Genomic DNA, 17,597 nt, shown 5'->3' with positions numbered 1-17,597 from the left:
TTAGAACTGGCACATGTTGGTGTCAGAGCAGCATTGTAAATGCCGTGGAGGGGATTTGGTTCCTGGAGCTGTTGTGGAGAACTCTGTCGTTTCTATGTCTGGGATCCAGGAGTCAAGGCTGGTCAGTGTCTAGTTTCCTGGAGCCTAAGTTGTTTCCACACGACATACATTCAGGGTAGGAGATGTCCCTATGTTGTAAACAAGTATGATTTTTTTTTTTTTTTTTTTGGTTTTTGGGCCACACCCAGTAACGCTCAGGGGTTACTCCTGGCTATGCACTCAGAAGTTGCTCCGGCTTGGGGGACCATATGGGACACCGGGGGATCGAACCGCGGTCCGTCCAAGGCTAGCGCAGGCAAGGCAGGCACACCTTACCTTTAGTGCCACCGCCCGGCCCCAAGTATGATTTCTTATCCCTAGTAGATAAGAGCTTGTTTTTATATGTACAATTTCCACTTTGTTTAATATGTCTTTGCAGGAGGAAGTGGTGCTACATTATATTGCTGGTGGATTTGGGGGGTGGAGAGAAAAGAAAACAGACTCCCAACAAAAACTAAGAATATATATGCTCACACATATCTAAAGAAAAAAAAGTTTCTTTAAAAAAAAAAAAAAGATTAAATAAAAGATGCAATTAAAGGGATAAAGTGGGGCCGGGAGAGATAGCATGGAGACCAGGTATCTATCCTTCCTGTAGCAGGGTATTGGCTCAGAACATATTATGTTAAACGAAGTAAGCCAGAAGAGGAAAGATAAACACAGAATGATAGCACTATTCTGAAGTACCTAGAATATACACCAGATATACAACCAATACCCCGTGATTAAATAACAGGGTGTAACAGGACAGAAACCTCAAACACAGTAATAATCACCATATACTGGGGAGTAGAGCCCAAAACAAAGGGGAGAGAAATAACACAAAGCCCAACTAAACATTATAGCATAAAGAAATGAGCAACAACAGAAACAGCAGCATAGAGAGAACAGGTACGTTATTATCGTTTTACTACAAAGGCCCATAATAATTTACTAGGGATCTTATACAGGACTACAGGTAAAGATTAAGACGGGAACTTACTGAGTCCAACAGAAACACTTCAAAACATTATATTTGAATGCCTTAACCTTACCACATTTAAAATAGCCAAAAAATTATTTTTTATTTTTATTTTTTGTGGTGTTTGGGCCACACCCGGAGGTGCTCAGGGGTTACTCCTGGTTATCTGCTCAGAAATAGCTCCTGGCAGGCATGGGGATCATATGGGACACCGGGATTCAAACCAACCACCTTAGGTCCTGGATTGGTTGCTTGCAAGGCAAACGCTGCTGTGCTATCTCTCCGGTCCTGCCATAAAATTATTTTTATACATTTATTCAGCAATTCACTTTTGTTAAGAGATCCTTCACATACACTACTTCCCAGGGGTAAAAATATGAGTTAATAAAATAAACAATATTGACATTCTTTATCTACTTATCAATACTAATATTAACTTACTGCATAAAAACAATAATTTCTCACATTAAAATGAACTCTTAAAATATTATAAAAATTTTAAGAACATTTGTGTTTCATAGATCATTTCCTTAAAAGCAAAACATAAAACCAATGATATATATTTAGAGTAGGAAATCTATGCATTCAAATAGACTGATTCTTACCCATAAACTAAGTTCAGATACATTCATTTTCAAGAAATGTGGTTTTATTGCCAGTGCACCCTGCATGAAGAAAATAAAACAGCACAGTTAATACCCCAAAATATGAATTCAAATTTCAAAAATCACATCTAAATGATCAGACCCAAGAATCTAGACTGATGCTTACCACAAAATATCATCATAAGCACATTGACAAACAGAACTATTTTACCAAAAGAGATGAGGAAATGATTCTTTTAAAGTTAAAAAACAGATTAGCATATAGAAATTTCCATGACTTACCTAAGAAGCAAGATGGATATAAAAATGTCAGCATGTTAAACAAGTTTTGTAAATTATGTATTTATTAAACTATGAGTGACTGAGAAAAAAGCATAACAGCATTTCTAAACTATCCACTATTTACTTCCTATCAAATCATACATTTCCCCTCAGATACATTTTGAGAGATAACACCTATCATAAAAAAAAATCTACTGCAAATTTGGCAAAAATATGTTTAGAGGTCAAAACATAAAAAAGTGAACTCAAATTACTCAAGAAATTTTTGAATATCTAAGAATATTATGAAATTGAGAGGCACATGTTTAGTTAAATACGTACAAACACTATATTCTGTTAACGGTTGATGCTATTTGTTTTTATATTTCAAATATATAAAATGTACATAAAAAGCTTAATTTCTACCTAAAACATCCAGTGTCAGGCACTGTAAGCAACCTAAAAAACTGTAGGTGCTCAACTACACTGACATTTCCTACAAAATGTATTTTGATCAGTTTTTATTGATCTTTTGACTTCCAAGTCCACAGAAGCAAGATTTATTATTTTAACATGACATAACTTGTCCATCTACACATGTTAAAGTATAGTAACACATTCATCACATTTCCTAATTAGAACCAGAGTCAAATCCACTGCCGGCAGACACTATTCTTAAATGCTCTCATAGCACAGCATCTCAGGGAATGATTTTTTGTCACTTGAAAACATCACTGCTCATTTCTGTAATTAACTTTAGTTGAGTCACATACTGAATAAAGTTGAGCCCAGCCTGGGAAGGGCACATACTTGCAGAATGAATTCTTCAATAACTATTATTTACAAAATGGGACAAAGAAATGAGCAGTTCATTAGTAGGCTCTAGAAATTAACTATGTCAAAATAAGTAGCTTAAAGGATTATTCAAGAACCAGCACATTTCCAGTTAAGCCAAAGCAAAATGCTCTTATACTCAGGAAACCAGCTATACTCAAACACATGCATTATAACTATAGAAAAGAATTTCTTTGCTCTTCCAGTAACTATGAAGTAGGGACTTGCAAGACAAGGTCCAGCATTAACTTTGTGATGCTTCTTTTTTGTTTGAAAATGAGTCCACTATCACACTCAGATGTATTTAGCTAGTTTTTAGGTAGTCCTGGTAGAAAGGCCTTCATCAACTCAAAACAGTGACAAACTTAGCTTCCCATTCATACTCAGAGAAAACTTACCCAAATAATTACCAAAGAGGATGCATAATAAGATGTTAATAACATTGAGTTTCCAAACATCAAGACAAAACAAACTGCAAGAGAAATCTGGAAGAAAAAAAAAAAACAAGAAAAATATAATGGTCCAAATAAACAGTTTTCCTTATCAATCCACCTGACTGATTTGATTAGTTGGTTGAATAAGTTAAAAAAAGTTTGCTTCTTAAAATATGTACAAATAATTAATTTGACCAGTTCTGAGCATGCTAGACATAGAGTTTACTAGCTTGTTTTTGCTGTGATGCACTTTCTCCTTTGAAAAGTACTGCTATAAGGGCTAGAGCAATAGTCTAATGCTTCAGTCATTTGCCTTGCATGCAGATGACCTGAATTCAATCCCCAGCACCCCATTGGACCCCTGATTCCAGAGTACAAAGCCAGCAGTAAATTTGGAGTACCTCAGCTTGTGACACACAAATCAAAAATTAAAATAAATAAAATGCTGCTAAAACAAGCATCCTTTTATATATACAGAATCTTTCTTTTTTATTATTTTATACTCAGGAACAGGAAATGTTTGTTTTCAAATAAACATCAATGAACTTAACTTTTAAAAAGATATTAAACAAAGAAAAATGAGGAATTTCTATGGTACAGAAAAAATAAAAAATTATTTGAGAATCAAAATCTTTAATATATTTTAGCAGATTTAAAAGATAATACTATGGGGGCAAAAGCAATAGCATAGCAGTAGGGCATTTGCCTTGCATGTGGCTGACCCGGACAGACCTAGGTTCTATCCCAGGAGTCCCATATGGACCCCCAAGCCAGAAGCAATTTTCTAAGTGCATAGCCAGGAGTAACCCCTGAGTGTCATGGGGGTGTGGCTCCCCCCCCCAAAAAAAAACAAAAAGAAAAGAAAAGATAATACTATGGCCAATATTACACTTATTTATTCTTTAAAGATTTTATTAATGGGCTTGGAGAGATAGCACAGCCTGCATTTGCCTTTCACGCAGCAGGTCCAGGATGGATGGTGGTTCAAATCCCGGCATCCCATATGATCCCCTGAGTCTGCCAGGAGTGATGTCTGAGCACAGAGCCAGGAGTGATCCCTGAGCGCCACCAGGTGTGACCCAAAAACAAAAACCAAACAAACAAAAAGAGATTTTATTAAAATTCAATCCTAGTGAAACCTCTGCAGTCACCCCAGATCACTGAAGAATCTTTACTCTTTCTTTGCCACTATCAGAAGTACACTGAGTAATTTTGTTTAAAAAGAAAAAAAAATGAGGAAATCCCTAGCAACAAATACTTTTTTATAAACGGTCCTATTATTATCACTAAACTAACAATTTAAAATGTCTACAAATAAGTAACAATTGATGATACAGTTTAATGGGTATATTCTAGCAAACTTTTTAGGAATAGTCTTCAAACTTACCAAAAAAAAACCTACTACAGAAAAAAATTTGTTAAATTGTTTTAAATTTATATCAGAAGGCAAGGGGCCAGAGAGGTGGCGAGAGAGGTAAGGCATCTGCCTTGCAAGGGCTAGCCTAGGATGGACCGCAGTTTGATCCCCCGGCCTTCCATATGGTCCCCCCCAAGCCAGGAGCGATTTCTGAGCGCATAGCCAGGAGTAACCCCTGAGTGTCAATGGGTGTGGCCCAAAAACAAAAACAGAGGCATATCAGGAAACAGGAAGAGATGAGACACTCAGAGTAAAACATAAAGCAACCATAAGTGTCCCAGAGAAAATCAGATAGTACACTTGGAAAGATTTTGAAAGAACTAAAGAGGAAAGTCAAGGATAAAAAAGCAAAAGTGTTTCAGCCCTATTATTTCAGTTTGAAATTTTCTTATTTCTACGTTCAGATATTCTTGATTCTTAAATGTAGCACATTCAGTTAGTTCCATGCTTTCTTTGAGTTCTATGAACATCCTCCATATTTCTTCTCTAAAGTCCTTATCTGAAAGGCCAAATAGGTGGTTGGTACTTTTTGGGTCATCAGAGCTACCATTTTCGTCCTCTAAGCATGGTGGAGGTCTGCATGCCTCCATTGTCACAGTTGTACTGGGATGTTTTCTAAGTCCCATTCTAATGTTCCTTGACTAGGAGGAGTGTACAGCCATGGAGCAGACAGAGTGGAGCAACCACACTTCACTGGCTCTTTGTCTTGGGTTCTGTCCATTGTCTGGGTGTCTCTGACATGGCTTCTGAGCCCCAAAGCTACAGACTCTGCTGCCACAATTTCAAATAAACAGTATATTTTCATAAAGATGAACATCTTAAATTCTACTAGGCAAATGCCCTTGAGAAACTCTTAACATTCCCTCGCAATACAGATAAGAATGCACATATAATTCATTAAGAATAGAAAAAGAATCTTAAATATCTTTCAACAAGAAGATAGGAAATGTGTTTTCTTTCTACAATGGAAAATACAAAGCAATAAAATTTTCAGAACTACCCTAACATATGTATCTCAGGAACCTAAGAGAATTTTAAGTTTCATAAAAGGATACCATTTTTATAAACCTTGAGAACAACACTAATATTTAATAATCAACATACTAGATATAAAGAAAAAATGATGAACTGTAATTTTAAAAGTTAGAAAAGAACTATCTTTAGGAGATAATGAGGGAAGATGTGATTTAAGTCTCATAAGGTTTCAAAGTAATAGCAAGTTCTGGTTTGCAATTGAAGAATCATGGTGTTCATTTTAGAACTATGTTCATAATCTCCCTTGCATAAATATGTATCACTTATTAAAGAACAATTAATGATAGCATATCATGGTGAACAGCAAAACGAAAAGAAAATGTTAAAGGCCAAATTATAAAACCTAATGAAAGATCAATGCTTTTTAAACATTCATCAAATGAACCTGCCAGCCTTAGGACCTGTCTCGGGAGTGAAAGGGGTAGGCACACTCCCAGTAGTGCCTAGGGCTTACTCCAGTTCTGCACTCAGGGATCACTTCACAGACTGTTCCACCAACCTAAAATACTTCAATACTTACTTAGCCAGTTTCCTCTTTCCCTTCAAATCTGTGTTCTATTTCCCACTTCTTAAGAAAACCTGCCCTGATCACCATATTCAATTCCTCAGTCTCCTAAATTTGGCACTGGCTTTACTAATCCACCTTGCTCTTTTCTTGTGTATGTGACCCTTTACACCTTCTAGCACACTATGATTCACTCATTTACTGCGCTCATTACTCTACTTAGATCTTCCCTCCTTCCCTTTCATGAGAATGGAAGAGACATGTAAACTGAATATTTGAATTTCACCCTACTCGTGTGTACACATTAGAACAGCAGTCCTCAAACTAGGGTACATAGGTCATATGTGGACGCCGAGGACATTTATCCAGCAAGCTGGGTGGTTTATTTTTCTTTTTTTTTTTTAACACCCCGGCCTGTCCTGCTTAGTAGCCAAATCATCCACAATGTGCATGTGTGGGATGTGCGCCACGCTCTCCTCCTCCTCTGTCTCAGGCAGGGGCTCTCAAACTACAACCCGCCAAAAGCAGACCCATAGTTTCTGTTGAAATATTGGTAAGTTTGTTGATTTAACTTTACTTTTTCTTCATTTTAAATATTTTATTTGTTTCCATTTTGCTTTTTTACTTCAAAACAAGATATGTGCAGTGTGCATAGGAATTTTTTTTCTCCCTTGGGCCACACCCATTTGATGCTCAGGGGTTACTCCTGGCTAAGCGCTCAGAAATTGCCCCTGGCTTAGGGGGACCATATGGGACACCTGGGGATCTAACTGTGATCCTTCCTTGGCTAGCGCTTGCAAGGCAGACACCTTACCTCTAGCGCCACCACTCCGGCCCCAGGAATTTTTTCTAAACTACAGTTTAGGCCTCCAATGGTCTAAGGGACAGTGAACTGGCCCCATTTAAAAAAATTTTAGGACTCCTGAACTAAAAACTTTGCTAAGCAAATAACATTCCACTATACTACTCTTGAATAAAAGAGCATTTCATGTTTTCTTTCCTGAATTCTCTATTACTGGTAATACAGGTCAGCGACAACCTCAAATCAGTTATCTCCCAAATTAAAGTAAAATTTAATTAATAAATGTAGCTTAAATAAGTTATAAATTAATAATTTGTTTACTAATTCAAATAAATTTAATGTGATCTATTTAATCATACATTAATTCTGTTTTTGAATGAAACTTTAAAAAATAATCTTACCTAATTTTAATTTTTCTATTTTAGCAGTGTCAGTGATCAAATTCAGACCTCATGTAAGCAAAGCATGCACTTTTCTGTTGAGTCATATCCCTAGCTCTTGAAAGACACCAGTATTGATACTGGAACCAAAATGAAGCAAATACATTACCATGTGACTATAAATGATCTTCCGCAGTTTGCATATATCAATGTATCCCACAACATATACTGCAAATAATGATGCAATCTGAAATTTAAAGGATAAGTTAAAAATATATATATAAATTAGTAGTTAGAATAATAAACTAAAGTTAGCCTTTATGATTTTTTTAATCATTGATTTATATTTTCCTTCTTATTTTTATTTAGGTAATGTGATTTGAAATATTCTTAATAATTAAGCTTCAGGCAGAAAATGTTTCAACATCATAGCTAATACCAGAGTGTTTGTACCTTTTCACTAATGTCTCAGGGTTCCTTCTAATGCACCACTGTAGTGTTATTCATGATAGTCAAAATCTGGAAGCACTCCAAGCATACAAGAGGATAAAGAAAATGGCCTATATGCATGGAATATTACTCAGCTATCAGAAAAGATGAAAGTATGGAACTCGGGGCCCGGAGAGATAGCACAGCGGCGTTTGCTTTGCAAGCAGCCAATCCAGGACCAAAAGTGGTTGGTTCGAATCCCGGTGTCCCATATGGTCCCCCATGCCTGCCAGGAGCTATTTCTGAGCAGACAGCCAGGAGTAACCCCTGAGCAACGCCGGGTGTGACCCAAGAACCAAAAAAAAAGAAAGTATGGAACTCATCACACTATGTGTGGGCATCACACTAACTTATATTTCTTTTTTTTTTTTTTTTGGTTTTGGGCCACACCCGGCATTGCTCAGGGGTTACTCTGGCTGTCTGCTCAGAAATAGCTCCTGGCAGGCACGGGGGACCATATGGGGCACCGGGATTCGAACCAACCACCTTTGGTCCTGGATCGGCTGCTTGCAAGGCAAACACCGCTGTGCTATCTCTCTGGGCCCACTAACTTATATTTCTATTGAAGGCATCAGAATATTCCACTGAATTACTGATTTATTGTGGAATACAATCAATACATTAATACAGCAAATGCTACTTCTACTAGCTCTTACTCTCAATAATCAATTCTTTGGACACTCAAAACAGGGATTATTTTAATGTCATGACCGTCAACACAATTACAAAGTACTTACCTTATAAAAATATGAAAATTTAATAATATGAGAAGACATAATCAAGGAAGGCACATAAAACTTAACGATCATGTAACAGTGTTCGAAACTAAACTGTTCTTTTACAAGTTTCTCCATTAGTGAATTTTTATTAGCAGAAATATTCAAGTACTAGTTATAGTTAAGTTAATCAAACTTCATATAAAAAGAAATACAAAGAATATGGGTGTGGGTGGCAGTTCTTGAACCACATCTGGAGAAATATACCGTATTTGCCGGCATATAAGACGACTGGGCATATAAGATGACCCCCTAATTTTGCAGTTAAAACATAGGTTTAGGCCTATATTCGCTGTATCAGACAGAACGTTCCTGTGCTGCAACTGTATGTACCACAGTGAGCCAATCACAACAAGAAAAGGTTCAAAAGTTATACTGTAATAGAGTTCCTCTCTGACTCTGGCCAATCTGAGCAGGCTTTTTACAGTGTAGATTCGGGTCCAGAACACTGTTTAATTTGCATGCATAAAAAGCCTGCTTGGATTGGCTGAGTTAGAGAGGTGATCTGAGCAGCCTTGCAGTGATTGGTGCAGGATCGAGTTGGAAAATTTGTTTTGTGGCAATATTCAGACAATTTTCGTTTAACAGCATATTGAAACATTTTTCGGTATATACTCGGCGTTTAAGATGGCCCTTGATTTTCGGTTGACTTTTCTTGTTTCAAAAGTCATCTTATATGCCAGAAAATACTGTATGTAGTCTTGGGGATTTGTCCAGAATGGTTGCCGTAGTCAGATGGAAGGCAATAAGTGCCTCACCTCTGACAAAGAAGCTTCTGGGAAAGCCTCTTAAGACCTGTCAGTTTCAACCATTTCAGCTAGAAACTGACTTAAAATACCATATGCATCAACCTAAAGAGTCTAAAAGACCAAAGCAAAAATAAAATACAAATTAAGTCTCTCTTTAAAAAAAACAAGTAATGTGTTCAGGATCACATTTTCCTTGTTTTATCTGATCCTAACTACAACCAAGAGTCAATCCTTTTATTTTCTCTATTTAATAAATGAGAGAACAAAGAGAAATTAATTGTCTGTATAAGTCAAGAGTCAAAGGATTAGCCTTAGTGCTCAAACATAGGCCTTCCTTTGTCAAGCACAGCATTTTATTTTATTTTATTTTATTACCCTTTTTGTAACATGTTCTAGAAAAAGATATTCCCTTTGAGTAGATTTTTGTTTTATTAACTACTTTATTTAAACACTATTTAAAGATTGGCTATAAGGTTGGTGATAATGTAATAGTTTTTCTTTTTAACAGATACAAAGTTATTAATGATTGAGTTTCATTCATGCAATGTACTACAACCTTCACCAATGCACATTTCTCAAGAGAAATGTCTCTAATTTCCCACTCACGTTCCCTGCTGTCGACATCTATACAATCTGTCTGTCTCTATCACTTCCTTTCTTTTTTCCTCCTTTTTAGACACCGTGGTTTGCAATACTGGTGCTAAAGGGGTATCAGCACTCAATTCCTGTCCAGAGTAATAATTTCCAATTATCATTGTCATAGCAAACACAGCATTTCAAGAAATATTAAAATACAACTATTAAACTGCTTCACAATATTCACCTTCCACACAACACCCTATCTCACAAGCTACTTCATAGACACACTGAATCTCACATGGTACACACACACACACCCTATCTCACAATGAAGAGTACGTACACACACACACACACCCTATCTCACAATGAAGAGTACGGGAAATTTTTCTAATAAAAAATCCCAGACACACACACACACACACACACACACACACACACACAATTTTTCTAATAAAAAATCCCAGACACACACACACACAATTTTTCTAATAAAAAATCCCAGACACACACACACACACACATTTTTCTAATAAAAAATCCCAGACACACACACACACACACACACACACACACACACACACACACACACACACCCTATCTCACAATAAAGAGTATGGGAAATTTTTCTACACACACACACTACACACACGTGCGCGCGCACACACACACAATTTTTCTAATAAAAAATCCCAGACACACACACACACAATTTTTCTAATAAAAAAATCCCAGACACACACACACACACACACACACACACACACACACACACACACCCTATCTCACAATGAAGAGTATGGGAAATGTTTCTAATAAAAAATCCCAGACACACACACACACACACCCTATCTCAAAATGAAGAGTATGGGAAATTTTTCTAATAAAAAATCCCAGAGGTGGAATATGTATGTCCCAAGGTAAAATAGTTAAGGGATTAGATTGCAAAGGATTTGCAAAAGAGCACCCAGGAAAGAATAAAATATCAAAAAAGAATAGAAAAGATAACAAATATCTGCCTGCTGAAAAAATGTGCCAGAATAGCATAGAACAAGCCTGTTTAGAGTCTTCTGGATGTAGGAATAGATGGGCAGAATTAGAATAGGACACTGTCAGGACTTTGTATTTAGGTCCCTATGGATAGCCGTAACAATAATCCAGCCTCTGCTCACATGTCCCTAATGAGTTGTATGCTCATTGACTTTCCTGAATGTCTTACCAATTGGGAGCTCTGGAGAGGACTGGAGGGAGCAATATTGGACTGAATAAATGGCAGCATGTGAGAACACTGATGGCTGATCAAGTGACTCTAATGCTGGACAGTCCATGTGTGCCAAAGTCTCCTCATGTATTTGCCTGTCTCATTCTCAGCAACTGTTCGAAGATGCCAATCCAACTAGCTTTATAGAAAGAGGTAAGAACATGTGGAAAGACAGAGACTGCACAGCAATGAGGGGCTATAAAGAGCAAGAGCTGCCTACCTACTTATCCTTTCAGAAAGAAACCCACTCAGAAATAGTAGCTGATCGTAATACTGAGCCATTATCATAAATAAATTATACACCCTAAATCCTCAGTAATAAGTAGATTTTAACTATTTCCTTACCCTAATCTTTCTTTAAAAGTACTAACAGAAAATTTTATGCTTTGAATTCAAAGTATCTTAGTCTTGTAACTTTATACAAATGAGTCACATAATCAAACAGATGAAGTTCTTTAAATGGGTTTTAAATATAAGCACCTTACCTGAGTAAGAAGCACAAACTGTGCAAATTGCCAGGGAAGCATGAAAAATACATTGGAAATGCAAAGTGCAATCAAGCTCCCCCTGTAAAGTTTTGTAGCCCTGAAAGATAAAAAATAAACATCAGTAAAATGCACTAGGATGGCTCTAGAACATTACAAATTAGATCCTCTAAACATGATCATACTTTTTTTTTTTTTTTTTTTGGTTTTTGGGCCACACCCTGTGACGCTCAGGGGTTACTCCTGGCTATGCGCTCAGAAGTTGCTCCTGGCTTGGGGGACCATATGGGACACCGGGGGATATGATCATACTTCTAACACAGACCAGACAGAAAATAAACCAGACTTAAAGATCATACCTCCTGACACTCAACTACTATTTTCTGTGAAAAGTAAATATCTGTTATTACTGAAAAAACAAAGCCTGCCAGAAAGGCATGGGAGAAAGAGGGGAAAGTGGTCAGTGTACATACTGAACTGTTCCCAAGGCCCAAAGTGATGAACATAAACATGTCTAACACTGCATTCGCTGGATTGTTTAGGGAACACACACACACACACACACACACACACACACACACACACACACACACACACACACGAAAGTCACATAATCTAAGGGTTAAGAAAGCCTAAGCTGTCCCTAAGAAGTCCCTGAGCAGCATCTCAATCAATACTGGCTATGAACCCCAAACAAGCACCAGACAAAACTAAAAGCTGGGTCCTGCCTAAGTGGCCTACAGTTTAAAAAGCAAAGAGGAGGCAAAGCTGTGGCCCTGGGAGTTTAAAAAGCTAAGAGGAGGCAAAGCTGTGGCCCTGGGAGTACCTTTAGAGGCTTCTCTTTTGATGATTATTTAGGGGAATATATTTGGAGAGTATATATTTGGAGAATACATACAATTCTGTGACTGTTTAGGAGAATAAGATGATCCTGCCTTTCCTACTCCTTTATCAAGTTTTTTGTTCATTCAGCAAGTTGATGCTGAGGTCTCTGTTACCACTCTTACAAGAAGAGACTGGAGAGGGGGCACATGGAGGCACAAACTAGGTGTCTGTAACAAAGCAGCCAGCTCTCCCATGGCAAACTCAGCTGACCAACAAGCACCAAGAGGCTATATAGTGCCCACCATGCCCACCTCTCATCCCTCTAAACTGCAGGTCCCACTGCTATTCTGGTCCTGCATTTCTCATCATGCCCAGGACAAGATACTCTTAGATTCCAGGTGACTTTATTAGTCAGCTACAAGATTCACTGGCTTATTATGTAAAAAAAAAAAATAATGTTTTTAATGGACCAAAGAAAGTGAGATAAACATGCTTACACAGATAGAAAAAGGGTCTCCTTCTGGAGAGCTTTCTGTTGTGGTTCATGCCCACATATGTATGTGTGCTAAAATAGGCAAGAATTTATTTCTTGTAGATCAGAGTTGTCAAGTCAGTTGTAAGTCAGAGTTGTAAAGCCACTATCTAAAATAAAACGTTACCCTACTGCTATTGAATACTGACAATATTTTCATTTTATGGACAATGAAAAACACTAAAGATTCAGACAGAGAACCACAGTCCCAGAAACTGAGGCAGAGACAAGTCAGCAACAAAATCCTCTTTGTGACTTTGAAGGGCCATTTATACCCAAGGTCAATAGGTCCTGATAAGAGTGTGACCACTCTGCTTTGCACCATGGAGGTGGATTTCTTCTTGTCAATAAGCCTCACCGTAACACATAAAAAAAAAGCACACCACTACACTGCGAAAGTCACAATGGGAAAGCAACATAGAAACCCACCATACTTATTGAATGAAGATTATAGTTCCGGAAATCCAAATAGTATCAGCTACCTATATAGCCTCTCGATAAGACAAAAATGTTAAGGATGTTTAAAGAACTAAAAGAAATCACAGAACAGCTAACAAGACTCAAGAGGACATGAGAATAGTAATAAGAAAACATCAAAAAGAAAAAACAACTAAAAAAATTGGAAGGCGAAATGAAAAACTCACTGGAAGGCCTCATCATCAAAGGAACGGTTGTGGAGGACAGAATCAGTGAACTAGAAGATGAGATGAATAACACCTCTACACAATAGCAGAAGACAGAAAAGAATCTTTTTATTTGTTTGTTTGTTTTTTGGTTTTTGGGCCACACCTGGCGGTGCTCAGGAGTTACTCCTGACTGTCTGCTCAGAAACAGCAGCTCCTGGCAGGCACGGGGGACCATATGGGACACCGGGATTCAAACCAACCACCTTTGGTCCTGGATCGGCTGCTTGCAAGGCAAACGCCGCTGTGCTATCTCTCCGGGCCCAGAAAAGAATCTTAAAATAAATAAAGATGGAAAAAATCCTCAAAATACGCAAACAGATAACAATAGTTTTGAGATAAATTCAACAACTATACAACAAAAAACATTAAGAATCATTGGTGTCCCAGAGAGCCAAAAAAAAAAAAATCAATGAAGAAGTAAAAGTCAAAAACATCATTATACAGTAAACAACTGAAGGACCAAGAATAGCATTTTAAAAGGGAATATGATGTAGCTGTAAGAGTTGTAAGAAAAGGGCCCGGAGAGATAGCACAGCGGTGTTTGCCTTGCAAGCAGCCAATCCAGGACCTAAGGTGGTTGGTTCAAATCCCGGTGTCCCATATGGTCCCCCGTGCCTGCCAGGAGCTATTTCTGAGCAGACAGCCAGGAGTAACCCCTGAGTATCACCGGGTGTGGCCCAAAAACCAAAAAAAGAGTTGTAAGAAAAGATGAAGCCATGCAGTTTACTGCAACTTGGCTAGAACTGAAGGGTATAATGTCATATAAAATGTATTAGAGAAAAAAAAGTCACACACTGGATGCTCTCACTCATCTTATACATAAAGAGGAAAAAAAAATTGGAAGAGACAGTATCTAACCATGACTAACCCTTGCTCTTGGATTATGAGATCACTGAGCAGGCAGATGGGGTGGGGATGTAAACATAGAGTGAAGTAACATAAGAACATAATGGAGGGTATTGGGCACTTTGGAGCATCTGCTGCTAACCTATTACCTATCTTAACTACAAACCACAATTAGGAAAAAAACAAAGGAGAAAAAACAAGTTGACTAGAAGTATCCCATTCCACTCTTACATACAGACTCAGAAGGCAAGCAACCTGGTTTATCCTGAAACATCGAGAGGAACAGGAAACACAGGATTACTGGTCGAAAGAGCTACAAAATGTAAGACAGTCAACTAAATCCATTAGGGGAAGTGTAGCATGTCCCTCAAAAGCTTCTGGGAAGCTCTGCTCAGAAGGCAGAGCTCATAGCATGTGAAATCAGTGACTGAGAGAACCTAAAGTTTGCAGTATCAGATTGAACATAGGATAGAGATGGAAGAAAACAAATTGAAGTTTGGTGGAAAGTTCACTGCCTGAACGGTACTGTGAGATCAAAAGGGCAAAGGTGAGAAGACAGTACCTTCAGTCGTGGACACAAGTTGTGGACTTGTGTGCAGACAGGTTCACACCTGTTCAGTGCCTGAGAGAGAAATGTTTAACAAAAGGCCAAAACCAAAGAGCACAAGTTCAGATTTCATTTCATTTGAAGATGCTAGAACACCTTTAACTCCCATAACAAAAAACTCATTTTGGGGAAAGCCATCAGGATACAGTGGACAGGTCTTCAAAAGCCAGTACAAAAGTTGTCACCCATTCTGCATTCTCAAAGTGCCTGTGTGAAAGGATGTTACTCGGGAAGCCCCTATTTTCCTGAACTCATCACCCCTGAGAGTCCTCCAGAGGACTGGGTGCAGATTCCGACCAGGGTCTCCTGAATGCTGATGATCAATGCAGACAGAAGCTCTTAATTCTACATCATCTTCGGGTTTTCACTGTACTTTGTTCAATCTTTTCATAGATTTCAATGTGTTTTCACTTTTATCCTCTAAACCCAGGAAAGCACATGTTGAAACTCAGCACTCACCAAAGGAGAGAACTTTTTCTGGCCCTACTCTTAGTGTCCTAGGCACTTCACTCTCCTTGGAGCTTGCAGCTTACAAGTGAGAGCCCAGCCCAGCGCAGCTTCTCTCTAGAAGTCACCCTTGCCCATATCTGATCAACAATAATAGTTGCTTTCCTCTAACCCCTACTTTCTGACTCTCAGGGCTGCTAAACAAATGTGGAGAAAACTGTATGTTCTCTTACAATTACTAGATGAAATATTCTTGGTGCTGAAGCATAGTAGCTATCCTCCTAGCCCCAGCTTTCCATTTCTTCTTTGCCAAGTTCTGACCCCTACTGTATAGGAGACAGCAGATGCCTGGGAAGGCAGGGAGGGGAGGGAAGAGAGAACAGAAGCAAAATTGCTGCTCCAAGACTTATCCATGGACTAGGAGATGAGAAAAGTACTTAAAGAATGTGCTAATGAAGACTCTGGAAACAACCAAGATGCCCTTCAACAGACGAATGGCTAAAGAAACTGTGGTACATATACACAATGGAATATTATGCAGCTGTCAGGAGAGATGAAGTCATGAAATTTTCCTATACATGGATGTACATGGAATCTATTATGCTGAGTAAAATAAGTCAGAGAGAGAGAGAGAAAAACGCAGAATGGTCTCACTCATCTATGGGTTTTAAGAAAAATGAAAGACATTCTTGCAATAATAATTTTCAGACACAAAAGAGAAAAGAGCTGGAAGTTCCAGCTCACCTCAGGAAGCTCACCACAAAGAGTGATGAGTTTAGTTAGAGAAATAACTACATTTTGAACTGTCCTAATAATGAGAATGTATGAGGGAAATGGAAAGCCTGCCTAGAGTACAGGCGGGGGTGGGGTGGGGAGGAGGGAGATTTGGGACATTGGTGATGGGAATGTTGCGCTGGTGATGGGTGGTGTTCTTTACATGACTTAGTACCATTAGCACATTCTTTTTTTTATATATATATATATTTTATTTAAACACCTTGATTACATACATGATTGTGTTCATGTATGTAACATGATTGTGTTCACAATCATGTATGTAATCAAGGTGTTTAAATAAAATATGTATATAAAAAAAAAAGAATGTGCTAATGGTACTAAGTATGTTGAAGTGATTCTCTTAGCATTCCTTTCATCTGCATCATTTTTATTGCATGGACTCTTTCACTATGGAAGGAAAAGTTACTCCAGCAAGGGTAAGTCCCAGTTACCTGAGAATGTGAGTCACAAGTAACATCTGGAGTACGAGGAAGGGATAAGAGAAGCTTTCTCGGAGAGGCGGTGTCCACATCACCCGGGTACACTGAGAACAAAGCAAAGAATAAGGATACTCATTTACTTTGAGGGCTCACCTGTCCAGTGAAGGTTGTCTGTCACTCATGTTCACACACCTTCACTTAGCCTCTCACACAGAGGATCTCTGGTCAAAAGGAAACATGTGATGTCTATAAGCACCACTGCACTTCCCTCCCATAACCTATGAGGATGAGGATACAACTTAGAGGGAGACATGCTCATGGCATGAGACTCCACGAAGCATGAACAATGCCCCAAGATCTACCCCAAACTCCACCTGGAGACTAAAGAGAAAGTGGGGGAATACCGGTGAGGAAATGGGCTATCAGAGCAAACATGTTTCATTTGTGCCACATGTCACAGACTGTGCAAATCTTACTCTAGCTGGCTTCTTTCATGTGATTTTAAGCCCCAAATGCCAAAACCAATGCTTAAGAAGATTCTTTGCAGTCATCACCGTGAACAATTTTATTCACAATGCTGCTATAAAAGAGAAAAACATTTTTATTTTTACTTCTTTACCTTAGCTACCCTAGACTACAAAATATTTAGAGTGGTGGCAAATAAAGAGAAAAACCTTAAAATGCGAAGTACTAGCTTACTAGAAAGTTAACTTCAGATATAATTAAAGTGTTGTCCCAATTTTAGTTCTTAATCATTTATTCTGC

At 38.1% G+C, this 17,597-nt stretch overlaps 1 protein-coding gene across 1 annotated transcript in view; it reads right to left on the bottom strand.

Moving 5' to 3' along the window:
- Positions 1-17,597, bottom strand: part of DPY19L1 (dpy-19 like C-mannosyltransferase 1) — a 95,996-nt gene that overhangs the window by 33,740 nt on the left and 44,659 nt on the right. The window contains exons 8-12 of the mRNA XM_049782173.1: positions 16,845-16,936; positions 11,673-11,772; positions 7,503-7,580; positions 3,159-3,245; positions 1,666-1,725 (exon numbers count right to left, since the gene is read on the bottom strand). Coding sequence (XP_049638130.1) covers positions 1,666-1,725; positions 3,159-3,245; positions 7,503-7,580; positions 11,673-11,772; positions 16,845-16,936 — 417 coding nt within the window. The remainder of the gene's footprint in view (positions 1-1,665; positions 1,726-3,158; positions 3,246-7,502; positions 7,581-11,672; positions 11,773-16,844; positions 16,937-17,597) is intronic.

The sequence above is a fragment of the Suncus etruscus genome, chromosome 10 (assembly GCF_024139225.1).
Source record: "Suncus etruscus isolate mSunEtr1 chromosome 10, mSunEtr1.pri.cur, whole genome shotgun sequence".
Lineage (NCBI taxonomy): Eukaryota > Metazoa > Chordata > Mammalia > Eulipotyphla > Soricidae > Suncus > Suncus etruscus.
This window is presented reverse-complemented; position numbering and strand designations above follow the sequence as displayed.